Source organism: Neolamprologus multifasciatus, chromosome 19 (genome assembly GCF_963576455.1).
Source record: "Neolamprologus multifasciatus chromosome 19, fNeoMul1.2, whole genome shotgun sequence".
Lineage (NCBI taxonomy): Eukaryota > Metazoa > Chordata > Actinopteri > Cichliformes > Cichlidae > Neolamprologus > Neolamprologus multifasciatus.
Window position 1 is genome coordinate 27,002,606 of NC_140457.1, and position 26,478 is coordinate 27,029,083.

Consider the following 26,478-nt stretch of genomic DNA (forward strand, 5'->3'; position numbering starts at 1 on the left):
CACTGACCCAGTTTGGGAACTTTATTTGTTACTAAGTGTCATTATTACTTTGTGTAAAACTCTAATCCACTCCATTATTCATCTAGTACAGGGGTCGGCAAACCTGGGCACACGTGCCACAGCTGGCACGCCAAGGGTTAACTGATGGCACGACCATAGGGTGTTTTTTCGTTTTTATGGGCTGATTTTTAGTTATTTATTTATTTTTATTTTTATTTTTATTTTTTTTTGGGGGGGGGGGGGGGGGGGGGTAACGGTATAAACAGTGAAAGGTGGTGGATTGGCTAGATGCTGGCCGATGTGTAAAAATAACTCGAGTCAATAACTCATAACGTATGTATCTCTGTATTAACAAACATGCCATGTTGACCCAGTTTATTTATTTTTTTATTTTTTTAAGGTTTCTCTCATGCACTACGGTGGGTTACACAGTGCCGGTCCAGCAATGGACAATGGATTAAGTAAATGCTAGAGTTGCATGTTTTACTATAAATTTGCTGATTTGTGATAATGACATACTAACACATTAACACGTACGCCACACTCATGGAAAGTGCACTTAACTAGAAGGAAAAAATTAAAAAAAGGAGAGAGAGAGAGAGAAAAAAGGATTTTTAAATTCCTGGTCTAGTGTAAGGAGCTTGGAAATAAAAGCGTCTGGAGAAGAAGTTTCTCAGATGAGAGGTGAAACGTCTTCAAGCAACTTAAAGAAGTCCAGACGCTTTTCTTTCCAAGCTCCTTAGACTACGATGACCTGGATGACTGAGAACCTTCACAGGCATCTCCTGGTCTACTTTGTGCAACATTTTAGTGGAAGAAGTACTGCCACTGATTATTCTCAAAGCAGTAGGCTGTGGTTGGGCTGACTGCTGTGGTGGTTTCTATTATCGTCGACTCTAGGTAACACACCAACTGTGGACCTGAATTTTAAAACAATGAAATGATTAACATTTTAAACATGAGAATGAAATACGGAAAATTATTTTACCAAGATTACTAAAAATTGAAGAAGGTCCAGACAAAAAAAAAAAAAAATGTTTTGAAGTATTACCCATGAGTTTGTTTTTTGCATTTTATACCGATCAGTGCATTTCAGAATCGGTGCCTGTGACGACTCATATATTGCTTTTGTGGCAAATATTTAATAAGTTATATGCACCATGTATCACCATTCAGCTGAACGATGTTGCCATACGCCCCAGCTCCAACTCAAAAGATAATTAGATTGTAATACTCAAGTTATTTACTTGCTGGCAGTACCCGTGATGTTCCGTGATAGTGGACTGAGGTGTAATACCAGTCTTTTAATGGTATGTTGTAAGAATATTGTAGTATTAGTGCAGTAATCCTGCTGTACTCACTGGCAGTACTCATGACGTTTCTGCCCAGCGTGTTGGTGTTGTTGTCGCTGCTGCTGCGGCTCAGGTTCATGTTATTTGTGGCATTGGTGCGCGACATGTTGGGTGCGCGGCGGACGAAGGACTCCATCAAGCTGGCCTCGCGAGATGACAAATTAGGGACGCTGGCACTGGAGCTCATGGGAGCGCCGGCAGCCAAGAGGGAGCTGACCGATAGCCGGGCATTAGCCACCGAGCACATAGGCCTCTGGGAAGGCGTGTCCTTGCTAGATGACTCCGACACCGAGCTGACATCAGGGGAGCTCACGCTCACTAGCCCCATGGAGATCGCTGTTGCCGGGTCAGTGGTGGCCATTGCTGTGGATGAGTCTTTGTTTCTGGTTTCATCTGCTGTGGTGGATGCATCACCAGTAAGTGTGCCTGAGCTGGATGCTGAACCAGATCCGCCCTCTGCTGCAGAGGACAGAACGACAATTGGCTCTTGCTGATGTCCATCAGAGCCAACCCCGCCTCCCATTACTCCTCCTATCCCGGTTCCTTGGTCAAGCACTAGCCCGTCAGTTCTTCTCTCCAGTCGCAGACCTCCTGCACCTGGAAAACCAGCGGAGGAACTTAGGCTGATGTCAGAGGAGGAGGCGACACTGCAGACAGAGCTGCTGCTCCCCTTTCTGCTGGAGGAGCTGGCACCCCCAAGCGATGAGGCCCCGCCCTTATCAGGACAGTTATTTTTAACCAGACTGCTCCATGACTGCTGAAGCGAGGATGACGATGTGGAGGAGGAAGATGATGAGGTGGTGGTGGTGGTACCGCCGCCGCTCGCCGCCTGCGTCACAGAGGGTCCCACCGTGGTGGAGGCGGGGCCTGAAACAGTGGATGAGACAGGTTTGGGTGACGGCGCTGTGGCAGCCGACTCAGGGTCGTACCCTGGAGCAAGCTTGAGGTCAAACTTCCCTTCAGCGCCCATACGGTAAGAGTTAGAGCCGCCAGCATCCCAGGTTACATCAATCCAGCCTGGATGGACAGAGAGATGGGAGGGAGACGGACGGATAGATGTCAGAGACCCGAGAGAGAGACAGAGAAAGAGAGACAGTAAGAGAAGTAGACAGCAGAGAAGCAGCTTACAGTCAGAGCAGCTCCACACTGGGCCAGATCAAATACTTTACATGAAATATTGCTTTAGAGTCACAATGAAACAAAGCACTAACTAGCCTGAGAGAAAATATAGTATAGTATAGTGAGAGAAAATTACTATACTTGAGTGTTTGGTTTTGGGGGGTTTGTGGGTGTGGGTGTTAAAACATCTTTTGCCTGATAAAAAGAGTTGTTAACTGACTACCACATTCCCATCTTAGATCCAACAATGTGTCCAAATAACCAATTTTTAAAGAGGAAGGGGTGTTATTTTAACTAACCAATAACTATACATAAACAGATTTTCATTAATATACCGTTCTTTTTAAATCAACACTGACAAGTACCTGTGCCATCATATGGTTTTCAGTTTTGTTTGTTTTGTTTTTTTGTTGTTGTTGCAGTTTTAGGAGTTGAGAGCCAAGCATCTGCTGAGCTACACTCCACAACAGTTACACTTCCTCCAAGCTCTGTCAGTATGCTTCCTTGGTCCTGCGGGGTCATCATTTACATGTCACAACTAGGAATAATGGGCAGGAAACTGAATCAAACCACGTACTGGCTCTTTAGAGCACTAGCTCGAGCATTGGCTCTGGGTTTGGTCAACAGTTTTTTAAAGACAGATTGAACAGTTTTAACTACATTGCTCAAAAATAAATAAATAAAACTTTAAAAAATAAAATAATTAACATTAACTAAATAATAAATAAATAATAAGTGAATATTTGCTGTACTGTTTTTTACTTTATCCTGATAAATATACTAAATATTTAAGTGATGTTTCTTGAGTAGAGTTCACGCAATATAAACCTATTGAACCCATCTGTTCCTTCCTTTGTGTATTGTACAAACAAAATGTACAGAACATAAAATAACATTGCAAAAATATCATGTAATTCCCTATAAGGGTGCCATTTCATTTGATTTTAAAGAACAGCACACTCATTGATGTTGTCTGTTTACATTTCTAATGTGGGGTTCTGGGTGCAGGTGGAGCAACAAGAGAGAAGAATATGGACATGATCATAGAAAATGACAAAGCAAAAGTAGAAAATACTTCTGGCAAATGCAAAGCATCAAAGATGAAAGGAATTAAACTCAAATAATGACAGTCATCTTGGCTTGTAATGATTTTTTTTAAAGAAAAAGAAATGGGGAAAAAAAATGGAGCTGCTGGTGGTGTATCCATTTGTTCAGCTCACTGAGATGGCATCAGATCTGGGTAAAAAATAAACGTGAGAAGCACAAATGGGATAGGAAGAGAAAGGAAGAGGAGGAAAAGAAGAGGAGAAGAAGAGAAGGAGGAGGAGGAGAGGATGTTTGCCCTTATCTGACTCTCCAGGTTAAATTGTAGAATTGCAATTTCTGGTTTTGAAGCCAAAAGGGAAGACTCCAGAAATCCTGAAACAAAATTATCTCTAAAATTTTTATGTCATTTTTCACTAATTTCACACCTTACAGAAGGAAAAGGACCCATTTCTTTCAGTATGACTAGACATTCCACAATCTATCCACTCCAACACTAACCATTCCTCCCCATTTGGCCCTTTCAAAAAACACTCAGCTGGATATAATGTTGTTGCTTAAAGTTACAAAAAACATTACAATCTAATTAAGTTATAACTCACTTGCCAGCTTCATCGCGTCAGTTTTTGTTAGGGAAACTGACTAATGATGTGTACATGCGTAAGTTTCACCTACTTTAGCCAATAAGATAAGTCACCACAATCAGGGAGCTGTCCAATTATCCTAGATTCAACAATTCACACTCAACCCTTCATTCTACCAGCCTATCACAGACAGATTTAAACTGAAAGGTATTTATCCACAGACCACTTCCTAAATGCAGATTCCACTTGGCTGTTTACCTTTTACTGTAACCACAGTCCCCTGTGGAGATCAATTAAACCAGTGACATGTGCCTTGTGAACATGAAGCTAAATACAAGAAAAGAAGAAAAAAAAAAAGACACCGCTGACACATCATCCTTCTGACATCTCAAGGTGAAGAAGGGAGCAGGGAGAAAAGTGTAAACACAGTTGTTCAGTAACCTGCTGTGTTAAAACATATTTTACACAGTACAAAGACCTGGGTGGGGAGGCTGAAGCCAGGGTTTAGATTTTAGTTCCAGGGCTGAGGCCTGTACTACAAAGCAGGATTTCATCTTATCCAGGTATCTTCAGGGTTAATCCTGGGTTTTCTGCACCACAAAGGTGGAGATCAACATATATAAAGTCACTATCCACTGATCAATCAAGTCCTCAGATAATAGCAGCTTCTACTATCAACGTGTGCTGCTAGAAGAAGGGTCTAAGGTTTTGTGCCACATTTTCACTGATGCCTTTACAGCATGTCGTAAGTATGTTTAAGTGTTTTACCCATTTCGAAAATGTGTAAAATCTTGTTGTACTTTATTCTAATTTTAAGTCATCTTACACTGGTGGCGTTGCAGCCATAGAGCACAGAACACAAATCAAGAATACCTGTCTAATCAATAACCCTGTAAAGCCTGATGTCTGAAATAATTGCCAGAATATCCTAATTATTTGAAACTGGAGTGTTTATTGAACATTCTGATTTTTTTAAGTGTTATTAGTTAAGTGCATATTTGAGTTTTAATATGTATCATTTTGCTACATCTGGCATTTTTTGTGCAATTTATAGCTCACAGTAGCACTGCGTGTCTTAACTGTATTCATCAGGTGTCACTCGACCCATGAAACCTCCCTTTTAGACTGGTCAGACATTATCACCACCCCTTTCATGCGGACGCACAGGAGAAATAACAGGTTGAGCCCGCTTCATAGTACAGGCCCTGGACTCCTGCAAAACATTTTGGAAAATGCACTACAGCAGTTAAACCGGCCGGGATCCACCAGCTGTTGGGTAAACGGTGCATTGGTTTGGTTTTTTTTCTGTTCATCACTTTCTGTTTCATCTGGTCTTGTGTGTTTGCTTACCATTGTGAGCCTCTCCAGTAATTGTGCCCTCTCCAGGTGGGTTTCCATCCTGGTCGCGCCACTTCCAGTCGATGCCCCGAACAACCCGTGCCCCTGGTACGATGTACTTCATCACCTGAGAACGAAACAGGCGGCGCTGGCGGCGAAGGTTTGCTTCTGCCTCCTTCACAGCTTTACCTGAAGGACAAAGAGGCAGCCAAATTAAAATCTCACATTTAACCAATTTGACAGTTACTTAGACAAAAAGCCAAAACAGCAAAAGAAAACAAATCAAACCCTGATAGAGGAGGAGCAGTAATGCAAGGCTTTAAGATAAGGTTCATAAAATGTTAAGCTACTGACATAATTTTCAAAAATGATACCAACAACTAAAATCCTCTGGTTGTCAATCACTAGAAGCAAACTGCAACTGAAGCAAAGTTCTCACCCAACTGGTCCTCACAGACTGCAGTGACATTGCCGTACAGCTCAAGTCCAGATAGTGACAGATAGTGTGTCTGGCCGCTGGCGTTCTTTCCCATCTGTTTAATTCTGATGTGCCTCCAGCCCTGCTTCTCTTCTTTAGATGGGTCCAGAGGCCACGTGGCTGTCGACCTGTGAAAACAGTTAGATAAAATTTCAACCATCTATGGACTTTGGTTATTCAGCAGTTTGAATGAATTTAGAGAAAAGTCTTACCCGGGTTCATTTAGGCTGCTGTCATCTACGTGGGTGTAAAGAGTCGTCCAGTTCTGACCATCTTTGGACACCTGAAAGACCCAGTTCCTCAACGCAGAGCGGCCATAACCCCTGCAGGAGGATTAATATTTTAAAAATTAGACATGCTAATTTCATATCTGCCATTTGTCAGGATCTGTGTATGTTAGTTATAGGATGCATAATGTCGTAAAGTCTACTTGTTTCTTCCCCCCTGCAGTTTCAGTGTTTTATTGCATGGAATGGATTATATTTATCATCCAATATCTCTCAGGAGGTAGGCCCATTCTATTCAATAATGTCTCATTGTGTCATTCTGTTTAGGGCTGCCACGATTAGTTGACTAGTCATGATTACGTCGACGACCAATTTAATAGTCGACGTGTCGTTTGAAGCTTTGTAAGATCCCAAAAGACGCAGGAATAAGTAGTAGGATTTAAGAGTGTAATAACGGACTGAAACAGAAGATGGCAGCACTGCATGTACAAGGATGCCAGCTGCCGTTAAACCCCCAAGAGGTGTAGAATTGTTACCACACAACTTGGTCAGGTGGTATATTGGTTTTATTTCCTGATGTCTTCAGTAGTTTCTACACTACAACGTGAGGTAATAACTGGCAGACAACGTTTTATTTTTCTATACGAAATAATCCTGATGATGATGGCGATATTGATGCCGGTATGTTAGAAAAAATTAAGAGACAGGAGCATGTTTCTCACAAGGTTTCATCAACTCCTCTGTTAAGATTACTAATTGGTATGCTTAGTTTCTTGCTTGAAGACTTTTTATTGATTTTATCACAGCAAATACTTAGTGGGTTAGCAGACAGACTCTTGCTACAAAGCCATAATTAGAATTGCATGTAAATGGCTTTTTGGCAATAACTTGCTGAAATTAGCAGGGCCTTTTTTTTTCTAAAAATGGCTTTATCTGGATGACACACATGTTACTCCAAAACAAATATATACTATACACGGGGTGATTTTGGCATGGATAACTTGCACATATATGGCACCATCATGAATAACCTTTGAACTATGTGTAGATCTTCTGTGTATTTCACAGAGGACTCTGCACTGATTTTTTTTAAACATTTTTTTTAGATTGCTCAAACAGAAGGTCAGTGTTTAACTTTGCCTCAGACAATTTTAAATGAATTCAAGTCATTTTTCTGGACCTAGTTTATAGATTTTAATGTTGCACTGATACTAGTGAATGCCTGAAAGAGTAATGCTGAAACTGCCATCAAGGCATAAGAAAAGATAAAAGAAAATGTAATCTCTTAGAGTACACAACTGTAATTACATTCAGATCTACTTGTGCATTAATGGCAGTGACCAAAACTACAATTTACCCAGCCATTTGTTGTTTTTTTTTAGCCTGGATTACGTTTTTAGCCGCCTTGTGCAGCTCAAGATTTGGCTCAGTTTTTACACTTGTAATCTGGTGCCAGACACAAGTAAACACCTAACTGAATATCTTGCATCTAAACTGATTAGCTTAGGATAATTTACGCCAGTTAGAGGCAATCAGACGTTGCCAACACCCAACATTCCTAGATAAACCAAAGTTAGATCTGGAGAGTAAATAACACCTTCATGATATTTCAGATTCTATATTACCATCTAGATATATGTGTTACATCATATGATGCGCCCATCTTATTACCTGGCATGCCTCAGAGTGTATGCTGAGGGAATGACCCACAGGCCGAGGTCGATAGCAAACCAGGCATTCTTGTCGTCATTCGTGTGGCAATTCAGAGCAGAGCTATCCCGACTGAGAATGTCTTCCAGTCTCCCGTAGGGGAGATTCCGGCCCTCTGAAGAGGTCACCACCACTAGGCCATAAGCTGCGGGGTTTACCCACTCGTAGGCAGTCCTGAAGAAAACAAATATTGGTTTACTGAGAAAGAAAACAAAAACAAAACAAAACTCCACTAAAGCTCCCATAGCTCTAAATGTAAACATCTAAAACGTTGCATTACTTTTTAAAAGAACTGAAGGACTGAACAGAAAAGTGTGAAATATAGTATTTTACATTGATTGCAAGTATACAGAAAAATGATCACAAACCCTAGAAACTTGATTCTGTTTATCTGGACATATAGTTTTCATTGGGAGAAACATTTCATTACTCATCCAAGTGACTTCCTTCAGTCTGACCTGATGGCCCACTGTTAGTCAGTGGTGCTAGTTTCAGTCATTATGCAAATGTACCGTCTATAGGGCTTTGGAGCGCCCCCTCCCGCCATGACAGTAGGCCAAACGGAGCACACGGAAGCGTCAGCTATGATTTGTACGTACTGTGTTGTTGGTTGCAACGTTAGATCACACGATAGGGAAGGCAAGCAGCTGGAAATGGGCTCTCTTTTCATCGTTTCCCCTCCTGGAGGCAACGGGAGGGATCTCATTTATCCGATTTTACTAAACGAAGACGTCAGGCTTGGATTGAAGCGGTGAGACTCGGACCGGCACGCAAGGCGAGTGCAACGAAAGCGAAAAAGAGCACTCATTGGAGGTAACCCCCACCCCAAAAACATACAAAATTGCGCTCATTGTACGCTAATCTGCACATAACCTTCAGATGAATCACGCACCTGGAATACTGGTGTACATTTACCTTATGTGTATGCACTAATTTTATTTTACATGCTTTCATTATGCAGCTGCAGAGTATGAAGGTGTGCCCAGTGCAGAAGTAATAGATGAAGATCTGACAGAAGACCAACAACAAAATCACCATGTCACGGAGGCTGTGGACAGGAGTTACTCATATTATGTGAGGGTGAAGACACGACACTGCTTGATAGGAATGTTAAGGTGTGCTGTGTTTTGGTGAATATGTGCCCCAGTGTGGTTGTCAAACCAGGGCCAGATGAAACTTGCTCTTGTTGAATATTCATAAAACTGCTGTGTTGCATGTACAGTTCATTGTAAATAATTGTACTTTCTGTAAAGTGGTTTCAATAAAACAGAAATGAAAAGTATGTTTATTTTATTTATTTTTTATTCAAGACCTGTTCACATGTACTTAGCAAGTACATGTGCAGGTACACGTGAAATGCAAACTATTTACATGGCAACGCACAGCTGGCATCAATCGTGAATCGTTCATCTAGAGCAATTTGGGGGGCAGCTGCTGAGGAGAAGTCAATGTTATGTGCAGGAATTTATAATTTATTTATTCGCCGTGTATGCGGCTATGCGCTGACTCCACGGACAAGGTACACGAAAATATCAGAATAGGACAACGGCGGTAGGCTGTCTGGGTTTCCACTCCACTGCCTTATTTCATACGGGTCCACATTACCGATGCACGCTATTTTTTCCAAGTACCGTCTCTTGGTGTAATCGGTCGCGATACAGCCCTTTGTCTTTTGTGCTGATTTTAAGCATGGTTCTGACAGTCCTGCTTCCAACACAGTGTGTTTGTTTTGATTTGTGGCCTTCTGGCATGGCGCCCCGATCCCACAATGCACTGCGGCGTGACATCAACTCCAAAGCCCTATAAGTGTGGGGGAACCTGCAGTCAGCGGAGACTGAAGAAGTCACTTAGGCTACGTCCACACTAATGCGTTTTTGTTTGAAAACCCATCATTTTCTTTCCGTTTTGGCCCCCCGTCCACACTGACGTTTTCCCCAAGGAAAAACGCAGCGTTTTGAAAACGCTCTCGAAGATGCATACATTTCAAAACAGAGCTGTCTCGTTGCAGTGTGGACACTCGAAAAGGCAGACTTTCTAAAACAATGATGCATTTTAGTCATGTGATGCAGTCATGTGACCAATTAAACAAAGATAGCAGAGGACATTATACAGCAGTTGTTTTGTTTGCTCAAATTTTGACAGCCCTATTAAAGATTTAATATTAGTTTATACATGCTCCAGATAGCTTTTCTTTAAATTATTTAATTCTCACTCGCTTTGGCAACTTTGTACTTTTGTGTTACTCGCAGCAACAACTCCACCTCATTGTTAGTCCATTTAAAAAACTCTGTGCTTTTTCTCGACCTTTTGCCGCAACGTTTCAACGAGCCGGAAAGTAAATAAACGGCAGACAGAAATGAGGTAGGTCAAATCTTCTTGTGCTTCACGCATGCGCAGTACTGGAACATAAGCATTTTCGGCCGTTTCAATGTGAACGCACAACTCTCTGAAACCGCTAGTGTGGACGTGGAGCGTTTTCAGACGAAAATGCCGTTTTCAAATTTATCCGGGCTAGTGTGCATGTAGTCTTAGAGTGACGAAACGTTTCTCATACTGAAAAAGCTAGGTCTAGATGAACAGAATCAACTTTCTAGGATTTCTTTATCTGGATGATTGAGCAAGCTATCAAGACAGTAACATAAACCATTTTAAAATCTGCTAAATTCATCCTAAAAGGTGTATGCTGAATAAAATGTAAGAGGAACACTAGTTTAACATGATATAACCACAAATTTGATAACATTAAATTTATACCTGCAGTGCAAGATGCAAATCATTTATGCAAATCAGCGACCAGTAAGCCTCATGTTAAATTTATAGCTAGCTGAAGTTGCTCTTACTTGGCGTTTGTTCCGACCCAATAGATGATACCATTTTCATCAAAATCGTGTTGGTGCCTGAAAGTGAAGGTCTGCCCTTCCCTCAGCTTCCGCACAAAGACAAAGGATGAGCGCTCGAAGTCGTACCACTGCTTTGCCACCTAGAGGAAGAAAAGGCCAAAGAGGAAGGGAAGTCAAAAATCATCTGGAATCAGGTTGATACACAACATTAAAAAAAAAGTAAGATCAAAACACATTGGTTTCCAAAGGGGTTGGGGGTTCTTTTTCATGCTTTGGTTCTTTTTCATAAGAAAGAAAAAAAAATATGAAAAAGATTTTTTTCATAAGAAAAAAAATCATTTTTCTTATGAAAAAAAGATTTAACGAAAGTCAGACTTGGGCATGCTGTCTGTGAACGGCCATAAATAAACTTGACTTAGAGTACCAAAGTTGTGATTCCCCCCCCACCCCCCCACCCCACTGTCCAAGTATTTCCAGACCTAGGTGTATTTTGGTTGAATGCATTTTTAGTGTCTCCTCACCATCTTCAGCAGGTACTGCTCCAGAGACTCCACAGTTGCAAGTGGTTCCATCTTCAACATACGACCTGTCCGGTCGATCAGGGCCGTCTCTCCCGGCGCTCGCTCCAGCCGGAACCGCAATCTCCGTGTAAGAATCTAAAGCACAGAAACATATTTTAATCACACGCTGTGATTATGGCAAGCAACATTACTGAGAGCTTCTCCAAATAACACACCAGGACCTTGAACACACGTTGACTCACCTGCAGGTTGTATGAGGATCCCGGAGTGTCATACAGGTGCAGAGGTAGGCGTTCTATTGACTCCAGGACAGCTATCAGTTTACGGATTAAGGCAACAGCTGGTCGGCTAAACACACACACAGAATCATTTATCAACTTTAATCAGTTCAAACAAAACATAGGCAGTTTAAACATCTTCGACAGTGCTATGTGACCGAGTAGAATCCAAGTGATAACTAAGGAGACTAAAGGATCCTTCAGTTCTTCATAATGATTTTATATTTCAGTCAAACTAGGCTGGACACTACAGCGCAAACAAAATTACAGCAACTGTGTGTAATGAACTTGGGATTTCACTGCATTTGTCATTTTTGCTTTGAAAAATGTACACATTTAGACTGTTCAGTGCAGACCAACTCTGACTGTCTGCGTTTATGCGTTTAGTAAACCTTGTGATTGCCTTACAATCAGAAGTGATTGAGCAGTCAACACCCTCAACCTCTGGGCAACCAGCTGGTTACCTCAACTACTTGCAATTGTTCTCGTGATCACCAGGCAACCACATACTTTGTCCTAGTCCGAAGGAGGTTGCCATCCTATTTGTACTCTAGTGTGACTAAGCTATCACTTTTGTAGTTGTCATTCTGACTAACTTTGTCTGCCCTTTGTCATTCTCTGTATATCTTTTCTCTTTAAATCAAATTTTTTGGGTCTACTTCATGTAGAAATGTCCTCATTTATCCCCATCTTTCTTTTCCTTGTCTCTCTTTGAACAAAACAAGTATACTGTCCTATAAATCATTATGCATAAGAGTGCTTTGTTTTCATTTATCGAATTCAGAATATGAGCATGACATTACCTTTCATCATCTTCATTCTCGCTGAAAGCCGCCTTAAAGACATTGATTCTTTCCATTAAAGGCTTACAATCATGTTTCAGGTCCAGTTCCACACTCTACACAGAAGCATAAGGCATGTCAAATTTTCATCTTTAAGGACAGTGCTATGTAAGAGATGAATATATGATGTACACTAGATTCTAATGAACTATTAGTAGAAGGTACAGATTGTTAAGGCTTTCAAGTTTCAATGCCAGCTATACAGAGCTCTTCAAGAAAAACACAGCCTTTGTCCAACACAGCCATTATCAATATACACTTACTGCTGTTTACACTATGTCACTTTATTAGGTACAACTTTCTACTACAAGGGTGGTCCCCCTTCACCTCTAGAACTAGCATAAATTCATATATATATATATCTCCTAATTAAGGCCTTTATTTGAAAACCAGTACCTTAGAATATTTCAATAAAGAATAAATAATCAGATGAATGAGAGATTTAGAATTAGCTCACATTGTTAAGGACTGTAAACAGAGCCTGGACCAAGCCACTGCTACACATCTCATACGGAGAAATCGTGTTTTCATCCTTCAAAACTACAATCAGGTTTTCCAGAGCGGTTTTCATCAGGTCCCTCCATGTGTTCTCCCCTTCAATACACTGTTAACAATATAAGTGATAAGCATGTAAGCATTTACATTACTGTTTATTACTGCAATCCAATGAGAGTCTGTCTACTAATGTGTACTTGTGTACCTGTCTGTTGGTGTGCAGCTCCCAAGCAGACTCCAGCTGTGTTGAAATGTTCCGGAGAGTAACCACCACTCCTCTGGGCATGCTTTCTACAGCTTTGAAGTGATCATCATATAGCTCTCTTGCCATACTTTTCACCTTCTGCTTTGTCTTCTCCAGTTTTGACTTTAACTTCCTGCCTCGCTTCCCCGTCCAACCAGTCACAAACTCTGAGCCTACTCAGGCACATGCGCACACACACAAAGACACACACGAAAATGAGACATTTAACAATGCTGCTGAACACGTTTGTACTGTTTAGTAAATTTCAACTGGAAGAATATTTTCCTTTGTTTGATAGCTTACCTGTATACATTTTGCTTATTAGACAATGAGACTCACCCAAGGATGTTTCTGCTGTGAAAGAGTGCTTGGTTCCTCTGTTAGACTCAAAGACAAAGCCAGGCAGGTCTTCCTTCAGGATGGTGGCCTGCTGCCCATCTGAGTTGTGGATAGCAATCTCTCCATCCTTCAGGCAGGTCAGAGACCAGTTCCCTACGGTCAGCTTGGTGGGGCCAACACTGGACAAGATGGGCTGACTGGCTGTTACTGGCTTCACCTGACTCCGTGCCCGCTGTAGCTTCTCCAAGAACTCGCTGCGAGACTCTGCAGCCCAAAAGAGATGGACCATTGTCAGCAGAACAAAATGACAGCTATGCAAGTGCATTATAAGCATGTTAACTCATACCGGAGCTGTCCGATCCCCCTTCTGGACTTCCACTGGAGTACATGGTGGCTAGTTTCCCATCCAGGATGAACCTGAACCAGCCATTGGAGCCATTGGAGAGCTCAAGGGCAGCAGCGTCAGACCAGATGTAGAGACAGTCCCTGCCTCTGATGATGGACCAGTCCCTCCAGTGGTATGGCTTCCCCTGCTGGATCTCTCTAGCATCCTCCTGCACCTCTTCCTCCTGCGAGAAAAATGTATGTATATGATATACACATACTGAAGACTAAATCTTAAGCTTCATCTCATCGTCCCCTCAGTGTATACCTTCTCAGGTTTTGCTTCATCCTCGTTCTCATCATCAGATGCTGGTCCAGCCAAAGTCGACACTTTGTTGATGACGCCTAGTCGAGCCAGCTGGTCAAGGAAAACATCTCCACCCTTATCCACCAGATCCCTTATGATCTGCAAAGCCAGAAGGTGACCGTCGTCATCGTCCTGACACAGGGGGAGAGAGAAAGCAAGAAAACATGTTGTTATCACATCCCTCCTTAAAAGAAGAAAAAAAAATGCATGTAGTGTGTAGGCATGCTTAGACTGTCACATAACAGTACGACATCATGGTGAAAAATGTTGTGTTTTTTTCAAAACACTAAAGTGGTTCCTTAGTCTTTATCATCCCTGTGTTGCACATCTTTGCATCTCTTTTTTCCTCAGGCTGTCTAGAGTGGGGAAGAAGCTGCGTTAACCATAACACACTGCTCAGAAATGTGACACTACTTTATAAAGAGTTGAGAGACTTTGAACAATATCTGGGATGCCACATTAGTGAATTTACTTATTACAAAAAATTTAATTTAATTAAATTTACAAAAACTACAAAGGAAAACCTTTCCCTGTTCAAAAACACAAACATGGACAACAGATTTGGAATCAGACTACTTGTAAATGAAATATGTCTGTGAAGGTTCTCAGTCATCCAGGTCATCGTAGTCAAAGGAGCTTCTTTGCAAGCTCCTTGTAAATGAAACATACACTGCTGAAACAGAACATTGAAATGCAGGATAAGATAGCGGACTTGAAGAACTGTGATGGAAAAAAATAACCTCCAGATCTATGGTGTAGCCGGAAAAAAAAAAAAGGATTTAAAACTTAGAGTTAGTTAACATAACATGTAATTAACTGTGGGAGGTAGCCCAGCTTCGTTGAGAAAATTCACACAGCCTTAATCAGCTGAAGGAGAAATGCTCACCACTGGACCACTGTGCTGTGTGGCACTCAAGCACCCAAAACCAAAACCATGTAAGTCAATGTGATCATCACCTTTGGGCCTTTGTAGTATATACACGGCAGCGTTTTAATAACTGTAATTAATTAATGGCATATTAAGCATCTGCTTAAGCTAGTGTTCATTCTCTGTTGGGCTAAAATTAGATCTATTCTAACTAGGTATGTCCTGCTAAGATTCTGGGTTTTGGAAGGTTTGACAAATAAGACCCAAAAGCATGTCTGTGTCTGTGTATTTGAGTGTTTGTACCTCTTGATCGAGGACAGTAGCTGTGATCTCCACCAGCACCGTGGGCAAGTTATGTCCCGCCTCGCTGTCACACACCTCCTTCAGCAGCACTTCGCTGCTATAGTGAACCATTTTCCTGATCAAAGCCAGACTAGCTTTCCTGAAAACCATCAAAATAGAAACATGCAATTTCATTTTTCTAGTGAGAACTCCCAGCCTGGTTTTAATTATAGACAGCAGTTCCTTTTATGTCCACTTCTGCTCCTTTAATTAAGATTTGCACTGGACATAGTAGTGAAGTTTGATTCAGAACAGAAAGAACACAATGTAATATGATTTGATTAACTCATGTAAATTCGACAATATTTACAGTTTATCTGATGTAGCCCAGTAAACAATAGTAAATTAAGGTGAATGAATGGCTGCTGCAGAGTGCTTAGACACTGTCATTTACCTAATAGAAGGCAGCATGGTATGCTGAAATGTTTGTGCAAAAACAGGCAGAAGTCTCTTTAGGTAGATAGGAGCCATTTCTGGGTCTCCTTTGGGTTCACTGCCCTCCTCCTCCTCTTTGTTAAGATCTTTCTTCTTCTTGTCATCACTCTTGTTCACTGGACACATCCAGTCTCCTGAAACACACAGATGGTTTGCCTTTTGAGACCGATAGACATTTGTGCATCACTCTCACTCACAGCAAAACCAAGTGCAGGTAAGCATAAAGCACATCTACTGTAGGTGCAAAGGGCCTGGTTAATTGGGTTAATTTCAGTTTTTTTGTAGACATTGCAAGGAAACTTCACTTTTTGGCATAAGAAAGGCAAAAGTGCAAAATTAACACAAGTCAGAGACAGAAAAGGCACGTTACAATGAAATGATATAGCAGCTGAACCAACAATAGCAGTAGTGGTCTTGCATAGTCCTGGTTTACTTACCAGGAGACTGCAGTATAGCTACAACTTCACTGTGTCCCCTCTCCCTAGCCTTGTCCAGAGGTGTTTTTCCATCCTCATCCCTCAGGTCAGGGTTGGCCCCATGACGCAGGAGAGTCTGCACACACACATTACAAAGGAAGCAATGCAAAAAAAAAAAAAAAAAAAAAATCAGTCAGCAAAACACATTACTCCAGAAAAAAAAAAGTTTCAGAAAACTGGACTACTGCAGGACTAAACGTGCATTTCATCCTTAGGAGCTTTCATGTGTTACCTTGGCTACTTGCGGGCGTCCAAAACAGGCAGCATAGTGCAGGGACGATGACCTCTGACCTCTATTGACATCTGCTCCTCTCTCACAAAGAAACTCAACCTAGAACAATAGACAGTTGGTGAAACTGAAATTAAATAATACACGGATAACAATTTGTAATAGTATTAAACTGAAAAACTAATATCATTGTCAGTTAGATGTTCTTCAGTTAATTTAGTCCAGATTAAATGGCAAGTTTTATCGTTACCATTTCTTGCGTGCCGAAAGCTGAAGCCCAGTTGAGCAGCGTCTGTCCGACATCATCCATAAAGTTCACCTCAAATGCTACAAAACAACATTCCATTATTACCCATAACGCACACACACACACAAAAAACCTTCAGCAAAGCACCACCCGTTTTCTACCTAATTTCACTGAAGTTTAGCCTGTCAATACGTTTAAAGCCTATACTTTTGGAGCCAACTTTAAAACCAAGTTCTATTATTTTTTTTGTAATACATATGCAAATATATAACAGTCTAGCTGATATGATTACAAAGTTAAAAGGAAGTGTGATGAAATTTTTCCAAACTATCAACACTCAGACTCATGGCTTCTGTAATATTTATTAGTTTGCATCATCACCTCCAGTGTCAATGGCATCGATGAGAGCATCTGTGTCCTTGCTACGGATACAGTCGATGAGCTGTCGGTGTGATCTCTCCCCAGAACTGTCCAGACGTCGCAGCCCTGGGATCCTGCCCGTCGACCCTGCTGTGGACTTTGGCAGCGCTTTTCGCCCCTCAAACAGGAGCACCAGCAGGAGGTCAACCAGCCGCATGGTGTCCAGTACACAGCGCTCATCTCCTCCCAGTGCTGACTCCATCGAATCGGGCAGTGCTGAACGCAACAAGTCCTGGACACCCAGAAAGAGAACATTTAATGTTGATCAGACTTCTTACTTAATAAAGTAATAAATACGTCTTCATTCAAGGTGTTTTGACCTACATGTGTCACTAGCGGAGACCCCCTGCAGAGTGTTGACAGCAGGCTGACAATGGTAGACACCTGGTTGCTCAATTTCGAGTCAGAAGCCGAGGGGCCTGCACCTGCTGAAGGCCGGCCTGGCTTGCAGGAAGAGGCGGGGCCTGACACTGTGCCTCCAGCAGCCGCCATGCGGGACAGCAGCTCCTCTGTCAAGCCATGTTTGGCTAAAGGGGCAGGGTCTACACCACGACGTGTGAACCGGTCAGCCAGTGAGGCAAAGCAGCGCAAAGCACCGTCTGACACCTGCAGGAGAGGAGAGTTTTGAGTTATAGCATATTCAGCCTGAACAAGGTTAAAGATCTAGCAATGCTTTTCACAATTTTCCCTCTTTAATGAGCTTCTAAAAGGAAATTCGAGTTATTAATGTTCCAACACGGTACCTTTTAAACAAAACATTATAATTTAATTAGTTCTAAAAGTCCCACTGCTTCTTTCTTTAAATCATTTTTCTCACAGGCACAAAGCTATAGTTTCTGTGTTGAAGCTAGGAGTTGTTACAGCATTAGGAGAGAACAAAAACCTAATCTTTCATTGTAATATCTATTCATAGAGAAAGAGACAATCCAAACTCTGAAACTTCAGTTATCTCAATACTTGGTGCACCCCCTTCATATAGTAGAAAGAAGCAGTTTTAGCTCCACCCCTTTTATGACCACCCTCAGTTTAGGAAAAGTGGCAAATAACACAAATAAGAAGGGAGGGCAGCAATTATTTCAAAGTCTCTTTCATACCATGTATTTGTAATCAGAAAAATGCATTAACTGGATGCAACCCCTGTTCTATATTTACCTGGTGGTCTTCGTGTTTGAGGAGGCTAGACAGAGACTCCACACAGGTCTCCAGCGAAGAGTCCTGGGGCTCCATTTTGCTGCAAAGGCGGGACACAACAGCCATGGCTGAGTGCAGAGTGTCTTTATGAACAAGGTGCCCACTGTCTCGGATGAAACTCAGCACACAGTTCAGCCCGCCTGCCTCAAACACTGCGCCAGACTCTCTGGTACAGATCAACTCCAGCACCTGGAGAAACACGAAAACATATGTTCAAACTTAATCTCTAGAAGGAATATGTAACTCCAAATCTTGGTGTACCTGAATCACAGACTTCTCCAAACTATGCCATTGGATAACATTTTTGGGTGAGTCAATGATTTATTTAAAGCACTCAACATAGAGACTGATCTCCCATCATCCTCACTAATTGATATTTCTACGTTTTCTCAGAAGATCAAAAAAAAGAATTTGAAAAATTGAAAATAACAGGATCAAATGACAGAAAAACAGAAAATCTAGTGGATAAAGAACCCCTCTGGGCCTCTAGCACAAGTCTGATCTAACACATCAGACTGGTGACAAAGTAAGGCCTGAATAAACACCACTGTTTGGGAAAATAATTAATAAACATCTGGCAGCAGATTGTTGTGATCTCATGTCTATGGCATAGCTCTGTCTCCAAACCCCAAAGAACCCCACCCAAACAGAGAAGCAGCCTGAGCTGATCAAAAGTTCATCTCATGTGTTAGCTTTCTGTTCAGGACAATAACACAGCAACAGATCAGGGAGATGCCCTCCTCTCTGATTAGACTCCATTGAGGAAAAAGAAAAAAAAAAAAGAAACTAAACCCCTCTGAGGTTTTAAACACTCAAGTATTTGTCTTTTTTGTATTAGTATTATTATTTTCCACAAATTTTACCTGCTCCACTATCATACCGCTTAAAGTGTAAAAATCACATGCGTGTCACACAGCCCAATGCTTTGAGAAAATCTGTGACAATTGTGTGCAGGAAACAGCTGGAGACACTGAAGAGCGTGTTGACAGTCAGCCCAGTAGGAAAACATGAAACTGTAATTTAGTTCAATAGATTAAAGGTTGTAACTATTTCATCAACTGCTGCAACAGCAATAATCAACTTTAATCAAGACATATGTAACAGCACATGCTGTGCATCATGTCTGGTTCTCCTGTACAGCAGTGGGATCAGCTGCATACGACTGATATTACCCTTGTTCTGATGAGCCAGGGTAGTGTGTTAGAACTATAACAGAACATATACTTTCAGTCGATTCATGTCGTGATACAAGATTTTAGTGGTGAAGTGAGGAGGTGTGATCTGGTCAGTTACAGAGTCCACTTTTTCTGAGAAATTAACTGACTTCAATGATTGTTCCAAATGTTAATACATTACTATATTACATGAGCAACTATGTATACAACTTTCCTTCACATATGGACTTTCAATGTGTGACAGATGTCATGTCAGATCACAAGACTTCCTCTTATATAAGGAAGTACGTTCCAATTTTGAGGATTTATTTGAAAGCCCAGCAAAGCAAGCTGGACTGAGGCTTTTGGCTTATGTTTAAAAGCTGTCAACAACCACCATAAGACAAGAAACAGATCAGACAAATGAAATGGGCCTCTCTTTTATAGTCAGTTGTCTCCTACCTTGACACACTGCTCAGCCAGGTCTCTGCTGGTCCTGTTGTTCAACTCCACTACCACCAGTCGATTACACAGCGCTTTGATGGCCCCATCCACTCCCACAATCCTGCGGGTACATTCTGCCGACACGTCCAGGTAGTAGGTTATTGCTCGGGCTGTAACCTCCAGCACGTTATCTGGAGCACTCTCATCCAAGAAGATCTTACAGAGCGCTGGAAGGAATGTCCGAGGAGGACATCTGGCAGATAAAAGAGGGATGACAGTGAGGAAGAGAGAGTGCTGAATTCTGAAATCATGACCACCAACTGAATGCTTGTGAGACAAATACACAAACTTACGTCTCAAAGCAGCGGTCGACGTTATCTGACATGAGCAGTAGCATGCAGAGTTGTTCCAGAGCAATGAGTTGCATGTCACGCTCATCACCCTGACCCATCTGCAGCCACTCCAGCAGGGTGTCTGGGTCCACATCGGCCATGATGGCTAGCCTAAAGCAACAGAAATATACAGAAATCTTATTACTGTCACTCACAGCTGTCATTTATGTGCAAGCAATCAAAGCAGAGATGAAAGATGCATAATTTAGCTACATTTAAGTAGCCCCCGTGTAAGCTATTACTGTACTAATGCTTAAACAAATCTGATTTGGATGGTTTATTTATTGTTAGATATAATTAAAAGTGTTAGCACTTCCTATTAAATGTGATTTTGTTGGCCAGCTCGCTGTAATTTACCCAAGCTATATGATCCTGATCATGTTTTAATTTGTACCAATAGGGGGGTAACAAAAAACTTACTTGCCAGGTATATCACCTTTGGGGGTTTGTATCAATTTGCCATTCATTTGTAACAGCATTTTTCAACGCTTTCCTTACTTGACAATGATGTCACTAAGTGAAATACGATCTGAAGCTACATCAGTTTTTTGGTGTCTGTTATGTGGACTTTGTGTGCAATCAGTGTGCTGGAAGTAAAATAAATTATTATAATTTAAAAACAAATAACCAACAAACAAAATGAAAGCCTCACCTAGCTTCCCGTTGGCTACCCGGTCTGGCTCAACACCCACTCAGTTGTGTCGCTGTCTGGGACTCATCCAACCAACCAGAGAGAGAGAATGGGAAAGGGAACACACTTAAGAGGAAGTGCTGACGTTCACAGGGATTTCTGGGACATGAAGTCTCTCTACCTGCAAACAGAAAGAACAGAGGAGAAAGGCTCAATTGACATTCATCTGTCTGTACATGAAACACACTAAAATGATTATCTGATCCACATTTAGAAAAACAGAAGGGCCGAAAACCAATGCTAAAGTAAAGGTGGCAAAAAAAAGAAAAACTGCAGTTCATCTAATGGACAAAAATTGGGGTCCAGCCACACCAACTCCCATGTCAGTCCCATGTTACAGCATTAACCCCCACCCCCAAAAAATACAACAACACATATTTTCATCCATTTATATATTTACTATTTTATAACTAAAGTGGGAGGTTAAATGTTTTTACAACTCATCCATCTGGATAACAGTTGTGGCTGCTTTGATTTACTGGACCTCTCAAAAGCATTTGTGATGTTGGTGCCTTTAAATGGAACTGACTGACTGATATTAAGGCCACCTTTGAGGTACAGACCATCCACATTTGTACTTCTGTTTTGGTGAGTGAAACTTTTCAGTTTCATTAGTCTGTTATTTAGTACCCACCAGCAGCTACTTGTATCCGTACACTGTATCCATATAGGTTTCTGGATGTAGCTTGATAAACTTGGCACTCCACCCTTTCATTCGCGGTCACTTGTGGCTCCCAAAAAAAGAAAAAAAATACAAATGGCAGCTGCCAAAGCACTTATATTAAGGCTTTGAAATCTTGACTATTGTTGCAGCTATACTCCTACCAGCCACTGACTGAAAGCAGCAGCCTATAAACATTAAGTTTACTGTGACAATGCAAAACTCAATACCAAGTTAGAATTTTTTATTGTTAAATACGTCTTCAAACCAGAGGCTCTGTTCAGAAGCATTACCATGCAGCAGTCCCTGCTGAGAGTCTGTTGGTTGCACCCTAAGTTGATTAGTGGCTAATTTGAAGTCTGCTTGCTTGTTTGACTGTCTGGATATAAACAGGCTGTGCTGATGCAGATCCTCTTATCCACAGATTAATCATCACAACTGGCATCCTGTGCATCCTGACCTCTTCTCAACCCCCACCACCACCATGGGGCAACCACAGCAAGACATAATTTGGCTGGCCCTCCCTCTAACACCTTTTAACCCCTGATAGTGTTTCTATTGTCCAAGTCCAGACAGAAGTTGGGAATTACACAGTGTGATAGAAAACACTTTCTCATTCTTCCTGTTCATGACCAAAGCTTACCCTGTGGAGTCTGTCTAGGCTCTTTGAGTGTAGCTGAGAATTGGAAGGATGCCTCATAGAAACCACTTTTTAGTCTAAAAGCATTGGTTACTGTTCAAAACATTAGATAGTGAAATCCACTATATATAACAACCAAGACTTTAGGTCAGCCATTAGTATATCAAAGCTTTAAGATATAGTTCGAATTTATAATATAGAAGATCTGGCGATGGCATGTGCCATAACACAATAACTTCAGTAAAGTCAGCGTTTCCAGACGCTACTATCACAACACTCTTAAAGCCCTGCCCCCACTCTCCCTCTGCACCTCCAGTTCTCTCACAAAGTTTTCCTGCAGCATGGAGGGATACAGCTCAGCTACTGTCACCCTGTAAGAATTGATCAATTGATATCAACTGCATGTGTGGCAACAGCTGACAAAGCTCTTGTGACTCATCGAGTAATGCGACCGACTAGCCAATAGGTGGCACGTCATATTTTTGGGATCACTTGAAACCCTAGTCGAGTAGGTACTAAAAATGTACCTGGTACCAGGTACTATCACCCTATTGGAAAACCCTAAAAAATGTGTCAAGTTGTGCCAAGCCATCTCAATCCAACCCGAGTACGTATTAAAGGAAAAGGGCTATATAGGTTGTAACTTTAGCAAACCACAGAGAATAGCAAAGAACCAACAACACTACAAGCAAAATTAGCCAACAGATTCATTGAACCACATATTTTTGCCAATGCCTCCATATGACAACAGGTAGACATTGGCAGTCCGTACCTGTTGACAGACTGCCAATGTGGCGTGGTGAATCAAGTAGGCGAAATCCTCACATCATTTAAACAGCATGCTTTCCGAATGCCTTGCCTCAAAGTCACAAATGAGCCTGCTAGTTTTGTCATAATAGTACATTTCCAACTAGATAACTGATACCCAGGAAAATACGCAATACTGCTTAAATAATAAAACAATTGTCTTATACAGTTGGAAAAAAAATATTTTAGTTTGTATGAGGTGGTGCTGTGTAGCGGTGGGCGATATAAACGATATACGATAGAAACTATATAAATTTGGCCAACGATAGAGATTTTGACTATATCGCTCTATCACAATAGCGCATGTTGATGATGCCGTCAAGCTGCGCCTGTTTTGGTCGAAAGCATTGCAGCAGCTAAAACCATTATCATCTGCAAATTATGCCGGGCGACAGTCATAGCAAAGAGATGAAGCACTTTTGAAATATGGGGAAAGCCAAAAACTGTGCTTCCTCCACTTCCGTAACATTGATTCATTAATGCTGAATTCTCTCGCAGCTGCTCTATTCCCATGTTGTTGCAGTATATTAATAACTAACCTCGTATTGTGGATGAATAATCTCAGTTGTTCTCCTGACTGAAGTTTGGCCCGTGTATAGCATCCTGCTATGCGATTGCATTTGTCCCTAACCACCAGAATCCCTCACGTTAACTTTTATCGAATGGAAAAAAGTTGGCGTTCATCCTCCAGCTTCACGGTGCTAATGTTATGCTAACATAGCTGTGTCGCTAGCAATCACGTAGCACAACATTATATACCAGGTAGTCCAAATTCAGTAACCCTGCAAACGCCACTGCTGTTTAGTTTTCTGTCTTCATTTATGTTGGAAGTGGTAGCAGAGCTGTACGTTTTAATAAGTTTCAAAAATCTCTGTCAGAACATGGTATGAAATGTTTAGGTGTAAACTAGCGAGCTAACTTCCTGTTAACTTCTAACTCCGTTAAATTTAATAAATTTAGTTTTCATGGATGCATGGATGTTAAACTAAATTGTTACACCCGATAAAGCAGCAATGCTGATGATTTCATTAAAGATGAAAGAATTTAGATCGTTTTTAATTCTTAGTGTCCGTTTGACTTTGGGACCTGAAACGGACAGAGTTTTGGACCCAGATTACTCCGCGAAGCTCCTCACTACGGCAGCCGTAATGCTCTGACAATCCATCAAGCAGTGCGGCTTACCAAAGTTGTATTAAAACATTTTTTAACAGATTTCTGCACGCCAAAATCGGTTCGAGGTCAGTAAGCACAACCAGAATTCATACATAAGGCACACTCGATTTTTGAGAAAATTAAATGATTTTAAGTGTGCCTTATAGTGTGGAAAATACGTTATACAGAAAAAAAGAATATATCGTGATATATATCGTTACCGCACATGCTTCAAATTATATCGCGATATGAATTTTAGGCCATATCGCCCAGCCCTAGTGCTGTGCTTATGGTGAGCTAACACCATATTTTCATTGCTGGTCAAATAGAGTTGGTAAGGTAGGCTGCTGCTATTTATGTCTAGTTGTTGTTAGACTGTTAGACACAAATTATTGTTATCCTGTTGAATTAACACTGTATTAATGTTACAAATGGGAAGACCTGGTAGCATTTGCTGCCTTGCTCAACATCAGCCACCATCAAAACTTTGATTTCGGGACTCAGGACGCTCCTATGTTCCACTCCATGCTCCGGAAAAAGCAAGGAAACACAGGATTTGGTTTGGTTCTTAAGTATCACTTCCAATAAATCATGGCAATAAACAAATATGGGCTACAAGCAGTCTGTAGGCCACTCTTGCTTGTGTTGTTGGTAGCGGCCATCAGCCAGTCCCAGATGAGAGCCAATTTCTAACATTCAAAGAGCTCAAGCAAGACCAAGTGTTATGAAAAATGAAATGTGTCCACTGCAGCCACTGTCTGTGCTTTTCATGCATTAATTTTTCATCCACAAAGTTTCTTTCACAGTTTCCCTGTTCCCAGTAAACTCCACTATTGCTCCCTTTTTCATTTTGGCCCACCTGTCAGCCAATCAACATTGGACAATTGCTTACATCATTCAATTCTAGTGACACCCAGTCAGGATCCTAGAACGTGTATGGGAGTGCATTTCGGGTGGGGGAAATCTCATCTCCTCCTTCTGTCTGACCAAAAAGTATTCGTGGACACAGACATTTGCAGGATTAGTGAGTCACAAAGACAATACTAGTAGCACATATGAAAAGTTTTACTACTGTACACGTTAAGGACTGCCATGGATTGTTAACTTGGCAGTTGCTGTGTGTTCGAATAGGTATTCCAAATTCAATTTCCAACGAAGAACTCAGGAATTACAACTTATTCAGGAATGCACCGCAAGTCAGACTTGAGGGGGCATTCCAGCTGAAAATTCTATTAGAAACTGAGAAAATCTGACTACAAATGAAACAATCAATTTGGAAGTGACCTCACTCACAGTTCTGACATCCAACTTCAGAGGTAAATATGGCAGCATTTAACCAGGCAAGTATAAAGAACCAATTCTTATTGTACTTACAGCGATCTGGCAAATGGAAAAGCTTCTTAGGGAAATGTGGGTAGTCTAAAAAGAAAACTAATTTAACACCAACACATACTGGAGAACACACACCTGTAAAACTTTGTTAAATTATGTAATCACAAAAAAAATACTTTCGCATAGCCTGTACTGATTTTGTTGAAACCAACTTGCCGAAACATAACTTTTCCAATAAGGAGTGGATACCTGAGACAAGATTAAAAGAATGTAAGCTCTCCATAAAGCATTTCTTAAACCAGAAAGACAGCAATTGAAACACGGACATTTAATTACTCAGTAATTCGGCAAAGTTCGCTTGACATGATTGAAACCTACAGAACAGCTGCCACGCTCACAATATGGTGAAACAGTTACAGTACACCAACATAATAAAAGTTACACATCTCATAACAGTTACACAGCAAACTGTTAAGAGAAGTGACCATTAGGTAAATAAAACAAAACAATAATATAAAAATAAATGTTGATGTAGTAACACAAATCAACATTTAAATGTTCCCATGTTGAACTCAAACTGTTATACTTTATATTTACGCAATGTTAAAAAGTCGGGCAAAGAAAGCTTTGTTATGACTAATGGAAAACAAACACGTTCAGCCATATCCGAGAGAGCTAATCGTGTGACCGCAATTTTTATTATTTGACGAGCCATACGGAGCCGAACTATTCACACAAACCAACTTAAGAGATATAGAACAGCTATGTTATTGGAAGCGATAAGCCTTAGAGTTAGCTGTCCAGTTGGGTACATACAGTTTTATAGTCGAGTAGTAGCTTCACTTCCAGATTTGCTAATGTAAAGCATTGGCCGATTTCAGGCCGATAAAACGAA

The 26,478-nt window shown here is 41.2% G+C and overlaps 1 protein-coding gene across 3 annotated transcripts in view; it reads right to left on the reverse strand.

The window, feature by feature from the left end:
• hectd1 (HECT domain containing 1) overlaps window positions 1–26,478 on the reverse strand; it is a 41,312-nt gene that overhangs the window by 14,190 nt on the left and 644 nt on the right. For 2 of the 3 annotated variants that reach the window (XM_085144158.1, XM_085144157.1), the window contains exons 2-26: window positions 20,953–21,112; window positions 20,262–20,411; window positions 19,927–20,161; window positions 18,272–18,499; window positions 17,444–17,725; window positions 17,081–17,351; window positions 16,703–16,779; window positions 16,456–16,554; window positions 16,185–16,299; window positions 15,707–15,881; window positions 15,274–15,412; window positions 14,064–14,234; window positions 13,758–13,980; window positions 13,412–13,675; window positions 13,034–13,245; window positions 12,791–12,937; window positions 12,295–12,389; window positions 11,456–11,561; window positions 11,214–11,348; window positions 10,693–10,832; window positions 7,814–8,026; window positions 6,128–6,238; window positions 5,877–6,043; window positions 5,450–5,626; window positions 1,362–2,369 (exon numbers count right to left, since the gene is read on the reverse strand). In XM_085144158.1, the coding sequence (XP_085000284.1) occupies window positions 1,362–2,369; window positions 5,450–5,626; window positions 5,877–6,043; window positions 6,128–6,238; window positions 7,814–8,026; window positions 10,693–10,832; window positions 11,214–11,348; window positions 11,456–11,561; window positions 12,295–12,389; window positions 12,791–12,937; window positions 13,034–13,245; window positions 13,412–13,675; window positions 13,758–13,980; window positions 14,064–14,234; window positions 15,274–15,412; window positions 15,707–15,881; window positions 16,185–16,299; window positions 16,456–16,554; window positions 16,703–16,779; window positions 17,081–17,351; window positions 17,444–17,725; window positions 18,272–18,499; window positions 19,927–20,161; window positions 20,262–20,401 (4,930 nt within the window). In that variant the 5' untranslated portion in view covers window positions 20,402–20,411; window positions 20,953–21,112. The remainder of the gene's footprint in view (window positions 1–1,361; window positions 2,370–5,449; window positions 5,627–5,876; window positions 6,044–6,127; window positions 6,239–7,813; window positions 8,027–10,692; window positions 10,833–11,213; window positions 11,349–11,455; window positions 11,562–12,294; window positions 12,390–12,790; window positions 12,938–13,033; window positions 13,246–13,411; window positions 13,676–13,757; window positions 13,981–14,063; window positions 14,235–15,273; window positions 15,413–15,706; window positions 15,882–16,184; window positions 16,300–16,455; window positions 16,555–16,702; window positions 16,780–17,080; window positions 17,352–17,443; window positions 17,726–18,271; window positions 18,500–19,926; window positions 20,162–20,261; window positions 20,412–20,952; window positions 21,113–26,478) is intronic. The other variant, XM_085144159.1, reaches the window with a different exon arrangement.